This window comes from Salmo salar, chromosome ssa12 (assembly GCF_905237065.1).
Source record: "Salmo salar chromosome ssa12, Ssal_v3.1, whole genome shotgun sequence".
Classification (NCBI taxonomy): Eukaryota; Metazoa; Chordata; class Actinopteri; order Salmoniformes; family Salmonidae; genus Salmo; species Salmo salar.
The window spans coordinates 51,200,427-51,212,622 of NC_059453.1; the positions used below are offsets into that span (position 1 = coordinate 51,200,427).

A 12,196-nucleotide genomic window follows, 5' to 3' on the forward strand; every position below is an offset into this window, starting at 1 on the left:
CTATAATCTTACACATCTCAAAGACCCACACAGTATACTACAATGCTAAAAGACTATAGTGCCTATATTAGCCTATTCTTGCTCTTGCATTTTCCTTGCACAATAACAACAACACATCATAGAGATAACGCAATAATAACATAATCATTACGTTTGGGCGTGCTTCAGATGATGGTCTACTTGGCTGACGTAGTCTATGGTTAGGCTCTGCACAGACATGTTTGTTGCACATACATGTTATAGTAACCTAGTATTAATTCTTATACTCCTGCAAACTTGAATAAAAAAATCGAGGGATATTTTTAGATGTAACTTTTCCCTCTGACGCTCCTTCTCCCCGCCTGTCTCTCTCGGGACTCGAGCATAGACCCTATCCCAGGTATAGACTCGTTGACGTCAGAGACCCTTCGTAATTTGACGTGTAAACATTCTCGTCCCCTTCCAGGGTTTACTCTCCGCTTGCTTTCCTTGATGGTTCAATAAGGCAATAACGCCGTGACAGGTCCTCTCATTCTCACCCAGCACTTTGAAGGAAAAAAGACACGAACCAAGGGGAACCAACAGAAATTTATTTATTTAATATTACTTACATTTTCGTTTTGAATTGTCTTATATGCTTTCTAAGAGCATCAATCTAGTCGTATTTTCTCTAAGATGGACATGAGATGTCGCCCAACAACGGTAATGTGCTGTGCTTTTGTGGTTCTGTTCTCCATCGCTCGTTCCGTGGATGCTTCATTCGGGGACAGACAGTACCTCAACGAATGGGCAGTGGAGATTCCTGGAGGACCGGACGCCGCCAGGTCCATCGCCAAAGACCTGGACTACCGACTAGTCCGCCAGGTATGTTAGCGCCTCAGCAACGCCCAGAGAACACGTTAATCCTCGAGTAGTATTGGAACTGTGTACTTCTCTCTTTACGCTATACAATTAATATGCTAAATTTGGCTCAGGGAATATCCATGTCTTGGTCTCAGTAGCCTATTCAGCTTTGTTTTATAAATTATTCAGTTGGTTGTATTAATACATAGCTGTTGAAAGCTGATGGAGGGCGCCGCGGCAGCCTTGTTGCTGATGATGTAGCCTGTACAGCATCCTTACTGAACTTCTGCTTCAGCCAAGATGAAAACACGACAACTATAGTGATTGGTGTATTCTGTCAATCATCTTCATTATTCTGGTCAGAGTGAGCAGGGAAATTCAATTGTGTAACCTATGAAATTTCCATTATTGTCTTTTTTTATCATCAGTGTATTCGGTATCACTGTTACTTTATATTAAGTAAATTGATATCATCAATCAAAAACAAATAATTTAGTCTATCAGTGTATTTGGGCAAAATATGGTGATCCAATCCATATTTTAAGACTTGTTCTTTTGAACAAGTTAATTTTGTACTGTATACAATAGCCCCCTTCTGTAAATATGTCTATCGCCAATGTTGTAATTCAGTGTCTACCTTGTCCAAAACATTAGGCCTATACACCCCCTGATGAGCTCTCTATAGTCCACTCAGAGGAACCTAGCTCTCTGACTACACAGGTCAACAACCTGTGTTTCCATTCGGTCAGGGGGATGGGTATGAGGCCATATCAGCATTATCAATATAATAGGCCTGAACTGTGGCTTAGAATAACATATAGGTTATGCCTAAATAATTTATGCAATTTCAGTTTTATTTTATTTTCCCCCTTGACCAAAGCACCCTCTAGTGGCCTCATGGGTGGAATGTTTTTCATATTTTTTATAATTTCATAATGAATAAACATTTTTTTAACACAAAAAATCTGGTGTTTCTATGTCAAACCGTTTTGTTATATTTCAGTCTACTGTGATGTACATAAAGTCTAATATTGGGATGCAAACTCTAAATGTGGTACATTTCAACTCTATATCTGACATGGTACAGGTGTCTTCTTTTCTTTGTGTGTTTGGCATATACTTTTGTTTCTAACTAGATTTATTTAAGCTGTGTTAACCTTGCTTTCTGAGGAAATGGCTGAACAAAGCCTGCTGTAAATACAGTCAGGTCCGATATCATTTGCACCCTTTATAAAGATGAGCAAAAATGACTATAAAATAAATAATACAAATACTGAGCTATAAAAAAAGTGAAAATTATATTATTGTATAATTGCTCAAAGAAAGAGATTTTATCAAGTTATAAAAAAAATCTCCAAAATATAGGGGTGAGAATCATTGACAACCTTACTTTCAAACCTCCAGCACCCTCCCCTTTTTTAAAAAACATTTATTTAACTAGACAGTTACGTACAACTTCTGATTTACAATGAAAGCCTGCTGGGAAACACTGGGTTAACTGCATTTTTCAGGGGCAGAACAACAGACTTTTACCTTATCAGCGCAGGGATTCGATCCAGCAACCTTTTGGTTACTGGCCCAACAGTCTAACCACTAGGCTACCTGCCACCCTTATGAGGATAACAACACTGAGCCTTTTTCTAAAAAGTTTTATGAGATTGGAGAACATATTGGGAGGGATCTTAGACCATTCCTCCATACAGAATCTTGCCAGATCCTTGATATCCTTATTCTGCCCTTCTGGACTGCCCTCTTCAATTCAAACCACAGGTTTTCAATGGGGTTCAAGTCCAGAGACTGAGATGGTCATTGCAAAATGTTGTGATCAATTAACCATTTCTTTGTGGATTTTAATGTGCGTTTGGGGTTATTTTCTTACTGGAAGATCTACTTGTGGCCAAGTTTCAGCCTCCTTGCAGAAGCAACCATGTTTTTGTGTGATGCAGCTGCTGGGTGCTTGGTAAAGTTCATCATGCCAAGCCAAGTACCAATGCCATTTAGAAAACTCCAGCTGACATGAAAATAAAGCTCTCTGGCTATGCATACCAGAAAACGTAAGCTTATGCAGAAAAGTACATCATACCTACTGTAAAATATGGTGGTGGATCTTTGATGTTATGGGTCTATTTTGCCTCCACTGGTCCTGGTGCCCTTGTTACGGTCACCGGAATCATGAACTCTACCAAGTACCAGGACATTTTTAGACAAATTTTCATTATTTATTTTATACAGTCTTTTTTGCTCATCTTATCAAGGGTGCTAATAATATGGGACCTGACTGTATAAGTACCAAGGAAACTGGCACGGGTATTGTGGTATCTGCTTCCAGTCACATAAATATAATAATATAATATCAACATCTACCGATGTTTGAGAACGATCTAAGGTAGCCTATTGATTTAACAAGCTGTTCAAGACATTCAAAGTGAGATGTCCTGACTGGTGTAATATGACGCAAGGCGCTTGTATGGTGATGCCAAAGGAAAATGTCCATCCTGGATGGACAATAAGGTTCTATTCTTCGATTCTCTTCTATAATTAAAAATGATTGCATTAATAATTACATGCAGTCCAATGTTAGGGGATTGACAGGAAAAGGTTCATTGTGTTACACCACTGCTGTGAAATATGCAATAACCCACCCCTCTCCTCGTCTGCAGATTGGGACGCTAGAAAACCATTACTTGTTCAAACACCAGACTCATCCTAGCAGGACGAAACGAAGTGCCGATCACATCACCAAACGCCTGTCTGAGGATGATCGGGTAAACAATCCTATATCTGTAACATTGTGGCTGCGTTTGAAATGGTACCCTATTTCCTATTTAGTGCTCTACTTTTGACCAAAACACTTGTGCATGTGCATTAGCAACGTAAACAAAATTACAGTATAAACATAAGTAATTGACAGATTTGTTGGCCTGTGTGGTCCAGCGGTTATAGCTGCAGAACCCGGCACGCAAGTATGCCAGAGTCGGCATATGTTTGAATCCAGCCCACTGCCCTTTGACTCTCGCCTGGGTGCCAGTCTGTTTCTGCTATCTTGCCAACTACTTATGGGATTGTCATGCCAACGACAATGCCTTGGCTTGACAATGACAATGGAGCAGGCAAAAGCACAAACAGATCTGAGACCAGGCAACTTTTTTGTCCTCCTCCCCTCTATCTTCCCATTTCTCCAACTGTAATATTGCTTTAATGAAGCTCAATAAATATGAAATGAATGGGACTGCCCCACCCCTTATGAAAATGTTGATTGATTCTCTCATCTCGTTGGGTGTCTAGGTATCGTGGGCAGAGCAACAGTATGAGAAGCAGCGCAGTAAGCGGGCGTCGCTGGGATCATGCCGGGACTGTCCAGTGGACAAGCTGTTCGATGACCCCATGTGGAACCAGCAGTGGTACCTGGTATGTCCTGAAGAGCCACACATTCCCTTATCTCTCTCATAGGCTAAGTCATACACAGTTGGTGACATATCAGTTTGCATATTAAAACCTCTCTAGGGTACGTGGGACGGTAGCGTCCCACCTAACCAACATCCAGTGAAATTGCAGAGCGCGAAATTCAAAAATACTCAATTCAAATATTTAACATTCTTGAAAATATATGTGTTATACATCAAAATAAAGCTTAACTTCTTGTTAATCCAACCGCTGTGTCAGATTTCAAAAAGGCTTTACGGCGAAAGCATACCATACGATTATCTGAGGACAGCACCCAGCACACAAAACATTACATACAGTTACCAGCCAAGTAGATTAGTCACAAAAGTCAGAAATAGCAATACAATTAATCACTTACCTTTGATGATCTTCAAATGGGGGGCCAGTACAAAAAAAATAAAAAATAAATGCATAAAATGTATGCATTCACTACTGTAAGTGGCTCTGGATAAGAGCGTCTGCTAAATGACTAAAATGTAAATGGTTGCACTCACAAGACTCCCAATTACACAACAAATGTTTGTTTTGTTCGATAAAGTCCCTCTTCATATCCAAAAACCTCAGTTTTGTTGGCGCGTTTTGTTCACTAATCCAATGGCTCAAAGGCAGTCACAACAGGCAGACGAAAATTCCAAATAGTATCAGTAAAGTTCATAGAAACATGTCAAACGATGTTTATAAACAATCCTCAGGTTGTTTTTAGTCATAATAATCAATAATATTTCAACCGGACAATAGCTTCGTCAATATAAAAGAAAAACAAGAAAGGCGTGCTCTCGGTCGTGCGCAGAAAACAGGTCTGGGGACTTCCCAGGGTCCACTCACTCAGAGTGGTCTTACTCCCTCATTTTTCAGAATACAAGCCTGAAACAATTTCTAAAGACTGTTGACATCTATTGGAAGCCATAGGAAGTGCAATTTGAGTCCCAAGTCATGGGATATTGTATAGGCATTCAATATAAAACTACAAACATAAAAAAAATCCACTTCCTGGATGGATTTTTCTCAGGTTTTTGCCTGCCATATCAGTTATTTTATACTCACAGACATTATTTTAACCGTTTTGGAAACTTTAGAGTGTTTTCTATCAAAATCTACCAATTATATGCATATCCTAGCTTCTGGGCCTGAGTAACAGGCAGTTTACTTTGGGCACGCTTTTCATCCTGAGGTGAAAATAGTGCCCCCTACCCTAGAGAGGTTATTAAGATTGTTCTATTAAGGTTGTTTTTGGTTGTCTGGTGGTCCATGTGGTGTTTTGGTTATTTTGGTTGTCATGGTGGCTAATAGCTGATGCCACAATGTTAGAATTCAAACCCTACATACACAGCAATCAAAAATGTGTTTTCTAACACTAGGTTGGGTGTTTATGTTAATTATGGTTATTTGGTTCTCATGGTGGCCAATAGCTGGTGCCAGAATTGAAGTCCTACATTAACTGCAGAAAATGTGTTTTCTGACCCGACCATCAGTTCAGATCCAGCTGGTGTCTTTTGCGGCCTTCTGTTTGGCCTGATTCACAAACACAATCCTAGCCTGGTCCCAGATCTGTTTGTGCTGTCTTGCCAATTCCTAATTGTCATAGTCATTAGGTATTGGCAAGACAGCACAAACAGATCTGGGACCAGGCTAACACAATCCCAGAGCATTCTGAGATTCAACGCTGGCAGGGATGGACAGCTCGCCAATGCTGAGTGTGTCACAGAGCGGAGACTTTGCCTTCACAACCCTTTTGGATGTACAGTCATACATATTGTTTAGTGATGAGCTTGCAGGTCTTGTATTAGGGGGTTGAACATATGTTGTGGATTAGTTTATATCACATTTAGCACCTGTCAAAATGAAAGGAAAACTTTATATGTGCTAGGAATACTCTGTGTGTGTGTGTGTGTGTGTGTGTGTGTGTGTGTGTGTGTGTGTGTGTGTGTGTGTGTGTGTGTGTGTGTGTGTGTGTGTGCGTGTGTGCGTGCGTGCGCATGCGTTTCATAGCGAAAGAGGATGAGACGAATATCTTCAGCGATCACGCATGAATATGTATGGGAAACTTGAGAAATGTGAGACAATAGGTTTTTACTCTGTGATAAGCAAACTAATTAGTAATCATACAAAATCCCAGGCAAATAACCCATTTGTTGAATTGAACATGCTGGCCTGGTAGGCGATTGTAAGGGAAATCAACTTTCTCCAACCTTAATCCAGTGGAACGGAATAGGCTGTCATGCATTAAGGCCCAATTTAGCGGTTATTTAAGCCCATTGAAGCCAAGCCAGTGGATGGATACACAGCTGTGTATTCCCTACCGGATACATTACAGACGGCACATTCACTTTGTCCTGTGTTCAGGATTAACCTACGGTAGTCCAATTGGACTCCTATTCCATGTCATTAGTGATTGATGGATTTCTTTCATCGGTTATGTTTCGATAGCTTCCAATAATAGCATTTTAGCAATTATTGTGAGAGTGGAGAGAGCAGTTTGTAACGGTTGATTCAAAGTACTTGGTCATTTATTAAAAGCATTGCTTCCTAAATAGTAAGCCGTTTGGGTATGCTGAAATATAACATTTTATAGCATGTGAAATGTCAAAGATTGTGTATGTTTATGTTTAGATGCCAGGATGTCGTACTAATTTCGGCTTTTTATCTAGTGCGAATTCGCTACATGCTACTGAGGAAGATAATTGTCTTTTCAGACCCACCTGTGTTTGACAACAGGCCTAGCTAATAATCAGCTGATAATCAGACAAGGGGATTGAATACCAAAATGAACGAATGGCGGTAAACAAAGCAATTGCGCATTAGATGACACATTCTCAGTATGGGTGAGCCTACTATGTTGATATGTGTTACTTACTGCATATATTTTTACGAAACAGTATGTTCTAAGTAGTATGATTAAAACATAGTATGTCATTTTAGTAAGTAGTAGGCAAGACATATTTCGGACACAGCCATTGAGTCATTGTTTCAAATGTCTTTATTCGTTTTCCAGTCAACACCTGTTATTTCAAAGATAGGATGTGTGTCTGTATGTTTACATGCGTCATTGTGTGTATTTTATCTGCTCTTCCATTTTCCCTGAACTTGATTTACATTTACATTTTAGTCATTTAGCAGACGCTCTTATCCAGAGCGACTTACAGTAGTGAATGCATACATTTCATACAATTTCATACATTTTCTTTTTTTTTTTTTCTGTTTTTTTTCTTGATGATATGAGTCACTCATTACAGGAAATAAGAAAATAAATCGAGATGGACCCTTTTTACTTATCTGGGCTGATGATCCTAATTGAATTGGTCATGAAGTGCTCTCATTTACTGTATGTCAGTAAACGGCCATGGCTGACAAACCCCTGCACCCGCCCACTCACTTGTGACAGCACTCTGATTGGCCTTGAGTGGACCTAGGGACTGTCAGTCAAGGACATTAAATAGGCAAGAAGCAACGAGACAATGTCAATGTTTTTTTTTCTTTCATTTCTTCTACGACGGCTTTATCTTTAGGAGGGCCTCTACTCGACTATAGATCGGTAGATATAAAGAAAGAAAGAAAGAAAGAAAGAAAGAAAGAAAGAAAGAAAGAAAGAAAGAAAGAAAGAAAGAAAGAAAGAAAGCAGTAGTAATAACCAAGAAAATAGAGATGTGAGGGAGGGGTGGGAGGACATAAAAGGAGGGATAGAGGAAGAGAGATAAAGCTAATGACGGATAGCAGCAATGAGACCGTAATTACTGAGAGTATAGAGTGATTGTGAGAGGAAAGGAGGGGAAAATGAGTGCGTAGAGAGGTAGAGGGATGGAGGGAGGGAGGAAGAAGAGGACATGGACAGAGGTATGGAGGTACTGATGGACAGCAGAAACGAAGGGAGGCTGAGTTAGGGGCAGAAGGCAGTGAGGGAGAAAGACAAAATTGAGAGAGGGAGCGATGGAGAGAGTGATGTGGAGAGAGGAAAGATGGAGGGAGAGATAGTGACTGCGTGCAGGGAGAGTGTATCTTTGTGTCCCAGGAGTGGGTGACTGCCTGATAAAGCAATCAAAGGAGTGACTCATAATAGATTGAGATTCCTCCCTCCGTCATGGGCTGTGTGTGTGTGTGTGTGTGTGTGTGTGTGTGTGTGTGTGTGTGTGTGTGTGTGTGTGTGTGTGTGTGTGTGTGTGTGTGTGTGTGTGTGTGTGTGTGTGTGTGTGTGTGTGTGTGTGTGTGTGTGTGCGTCTGTGTGTGTGTGTGTGTGTGTGTGTGTGCGTATCATGCGTGCGTGCATGCTGATCTCAGGTCTCAGTTTGTGCACGTAAGCGCATGTGAATGCCGATGTGTTTGTTTACCGCAAGTGTCCATTCTAAATGCATGCTTGTGCGTGTGAGCTGGGCTGTTTGGAGACCACAGTTTATGTGCCAGTCAATAGATGAGTCATCCAATAAGATACCAAGACAGAGGAGCTACAGAAGCCCTCAATAGGACTGCACAGCTTGATTTCTGATATCTCCGATATGCTGCCACATTCATACGTTTTATCATATATGTCATATATTTCACTGTTTTGTCAACCGTAGCATAAACGTATGGTGTGGCATCTGTGGATGGATGAATAGGATGGTTTTAAAGATCATTCAAAACAGAGACAGTCTCCCACAACCACCCCGATCCCTTCACTTCCTCCAGTAGCCAGAGAGAAACAGAGAAAGGGGGAGCTAAAGAGGAGAGAGAGAGGGTAGACGGGTGAGAGAGAGAGAAGGATTGGTGAGGAAATGGAGCAAGAGAGAGGGAGAGAAACAGAAAGACAGGATCTCCAAAAGAGAGAGCAAGAAGATGGAGAGACGGGGGAGAGAGGGAGCAAGAGAGAAGCGAAAAAGAGGGCGAGAGAGGGAGAAAGGAGAAAGGATAAAAAAGAGAGCGAGAGAGAGAGAGAGAGTGGCGTTCCGCAGTGTCTGTGCATAATGCGGAAGCAGAGCAGCTCCAAAATGTTCCTAGTCTTTTTTTGTCCTGTCTCCTGCTCTGAATCATCCCATCTGCCCTCAGGGAGGACTGATGCTAACACGGCACTGCTGTACTCTTACTCCCCACTGATTAGCCAATTAACACTAGTTGGGCGCCCCACACATATGCACACTCATTACATGCATTAAAGGGACCACTGATTATTAGATAGAGGATTGGTGACAGAGGTGACAGAGGCTTAGCCTTGCACAATGACACATAATCATGACATATTATCATTTTATTACACATTGCAAGATTCGCAACCTTAGCACGGTCTTCAGTGAACCACTTATATAAATTATTTAGTTCTGGGCTGAAATATTAGTGTGAACACTCTACATAACAAGGTTTTCTTATGCCTACCGTAAGCGGTCAAGAGAGCCAGGACAAAGAAAGCAACATATTGATAATGAATTGCTAAAGGTCAATGTGGGACATGACTGTCTCCATTAGCGAAGATAGAGCTAGTGTAGCCAGAAGGCCGTCTAAGGTTGACCTTTCTCCATTTTTTTCATAATACTTGATTTTCACAGACGCAATTTAGGTGAAGTACCTCATTCCTTAATTGGTAAAATGCCTTTTTTCCCAGTTTCAGTATAGGTGTGCTACTTTCTGTATGTAAATCCAGTGCCAATGTCATGCGTATGTTAATGAGCTTATAAACTCTATGAACACTGTATATATGCTTCATGAATAGGGTTCAATAGTTCAACAATTATCATGAAAACCGCTCTCTCTCCTTCTCTTCCAGCTTATATGACCTTAATGTATGCTTTAATGCTGTATGTACTGTATACATGATTTAATTACAAATAACTAAAACTACTCTCCCATCTCCTCCTCCTCCTCCTCCTCTTCCTCCTCCTCCTCTTCCTCCCCTGTGTCGGCCATTCCAGCAAGACACTCGGACGTCGTCCTCCCTGCCCAAGCTGGACCTCCACGTAATTCCCGTGTGGAAGAAAGGGATCACAGGGAAAGGAGTGGTCATCACCGTGCTGGATGACGGTCTGGAGTGGAACCACACCGACATCTACCCCAACTACGTAAGTCCACATTTCCATGGCAACAGAAATCGCTAAGGGAGACCGTTCCCATAGCAACATCGGTGACACTTACACAGCCATCCATGAAGCACTAATAAGCAGTAATAAATTGCAATATGATAGGTGACGATGACGGTTGTAAGCGTGCATAGATTATAGAACTGGAAATCAATAATAGGTGGAATGATTATGGTCCTGGATTATTTTTAGTGGTTGTGTTGACAGGAACTACAGTATAGGTGGCTTGGAGGCAAACAGTTCTTTCTCTATGAGACACAAGGCATTGGGAGACAGCTCTAGGGTCTTTCTAGAGAGGTAGATTGAGAGAGAGAGAGAGAGAGAGATAGAGAAAAAGAGAGAGAGGAAGTATGACAACAAGGCTGATAGAATCGACTCTGACTATAATTAGCGCGACTGTGATTAATCAAAGGGACTTAATCAAGCGAGACGCTTATCCATCCTCACTCAAAGTCTCAAAGCAGACTTGCTTCAGTGATTCTGATGCAGTGTAGGTATAAAAGTGCAGCCTGACCTCAGAGCCATACGAAACATACTATACATATTTTTCTGCATCGCCAAGACTTATGACATGTACTAATCGTCTAGTTACTTTAGACAGAAACAAAAGTAGGTAGGTAGGTTCGGGGAGGATGGGTGGGCGTATACCTTGAACCGACTAGCGATCCAAAGGTTGCATCGAGTCGCGCAGGGGACAACTGTAGCATTTTAGGTAACCCTTCCCCTAAACCTTTTCCTAACCTTAACCTAATTCTCCTAGCATTTTATGTAAATTCCCCAAACCTTTAAAGTTTTAGTTCTTCTGACATGTTACGTTCATTATCCCAACCTTTGTCGTTAGTTCTTCTAAGCACCAACCTAAATTCTCCCCATAATTCTCCTTTGTTGCTGTAATAAAACAAGCAACCTGGTCTCAGAGAAAGACGTATAATACTATACTATAGACGTGTGATACTAGACATTAGGGTATTCAACTTTTACCCTACGAGGTCCGGAGCCTGCTGGTTTTCTGTTATGCCATATAATTAATTGCATCCACCTGGTGTCCCAGGTCTAAATCAGTCCCTGATTAGAGGGAAACAATTAAAAACAGCAGTGGAACTGGCTTCGAGGTCCAGAATTGAGTTTGAGGGTTATACGTCCTGCTAATTGGTATGATATGGTACAATCATTATTCCATTCGCAATGTAACCTAACGTAACATGATATATCATACTCAATGGCGGGAGCAAATATACATATGAAATCCTATAAATTGCCCTGAGACCCCGTTGAAAAGTGAATTTTAATTAATTAGATGCATTCCAAATGTACGGATAAGATTGTGTGTGGTTCAGACACTCAGCTTTACTGCAGAAAAGATTGACACGTCTTATTCAGTTTCTCCAAACGTGTAGCAATAAACCTTTCGGACGAAGACATATTGACAAATGTTCGACATTCCCCTTTCTCAAAAAGAATGGCTTTGTTTCAGTCCTAAATAATTTCCTCCGCGGTCCTCTTGTCTGGTGTTCAACCATCCATGTAATTTACAGTCCCTCTCAGTGACAGTAGGTGGGTCCTTGGTGCGGTCACCTAAGTGGGTTAAGTGGGTTGACAGATTGGGTTCTGGAGCATATGGTGATTTTCCCTTCTCCCTCTTTCTTCTCCAGGACGCAGCAGCCAGCTACGATTTCAATGACAACGACCCTGACCCCTTCCCCAGATACGACTCCACCAATGAGAACAAGTAAATTGTCTATTTATTTGAGTGATATGCCTGCTATCATGTTTTTTTTTGTGACATATTGAAGAAGTGTGTAGCATTTTTCACACACATTTGTCTCTTTTCAAGTCCTCACTTGTATATTCATGATTTACATGCGTAGGCCTATTACTTATGTGGGCTATGT

The 12,196-nt window shown here is 41.1% G+C and overlaps 1 protein-coding gene across 1 annotated transcript in view; it reads left to right on the plus strand.

Annotated features, from left to right (window-relative positions):
* Positions 1-403: 403 nt before the first annotated feature.
* LOC106565194 (neuroendocrine convertase 1) overlaps positions 404-12,196 on the plus strand; it is a 35,397-nt gene continuing 23,604 nt past the window's right edge. Inside the window, exons 1-5 of the mRNA XM_014132048.2 lie at positions 404-843; positions 3,483-3,587; positions 4,108-4,230; positions 10,140-10,286; positions 11,957-12,033. Of these exons, the coding sequence (XP_013987523.2) occupies positions 655-843; positions 3,483-3,587; positions 4,108-4,230; positions 10,140-10,286; positions 11,957-12,033 (641 nt within the window). The 5' untranslated portion in view covers positions 404-654. The remainder of the gene's footprint in view (positions 844-3,482; positions 3,588-4,107; positions 4,231-10,139; positions 10,287-11,956; positions 12,034-12,196) is intronic.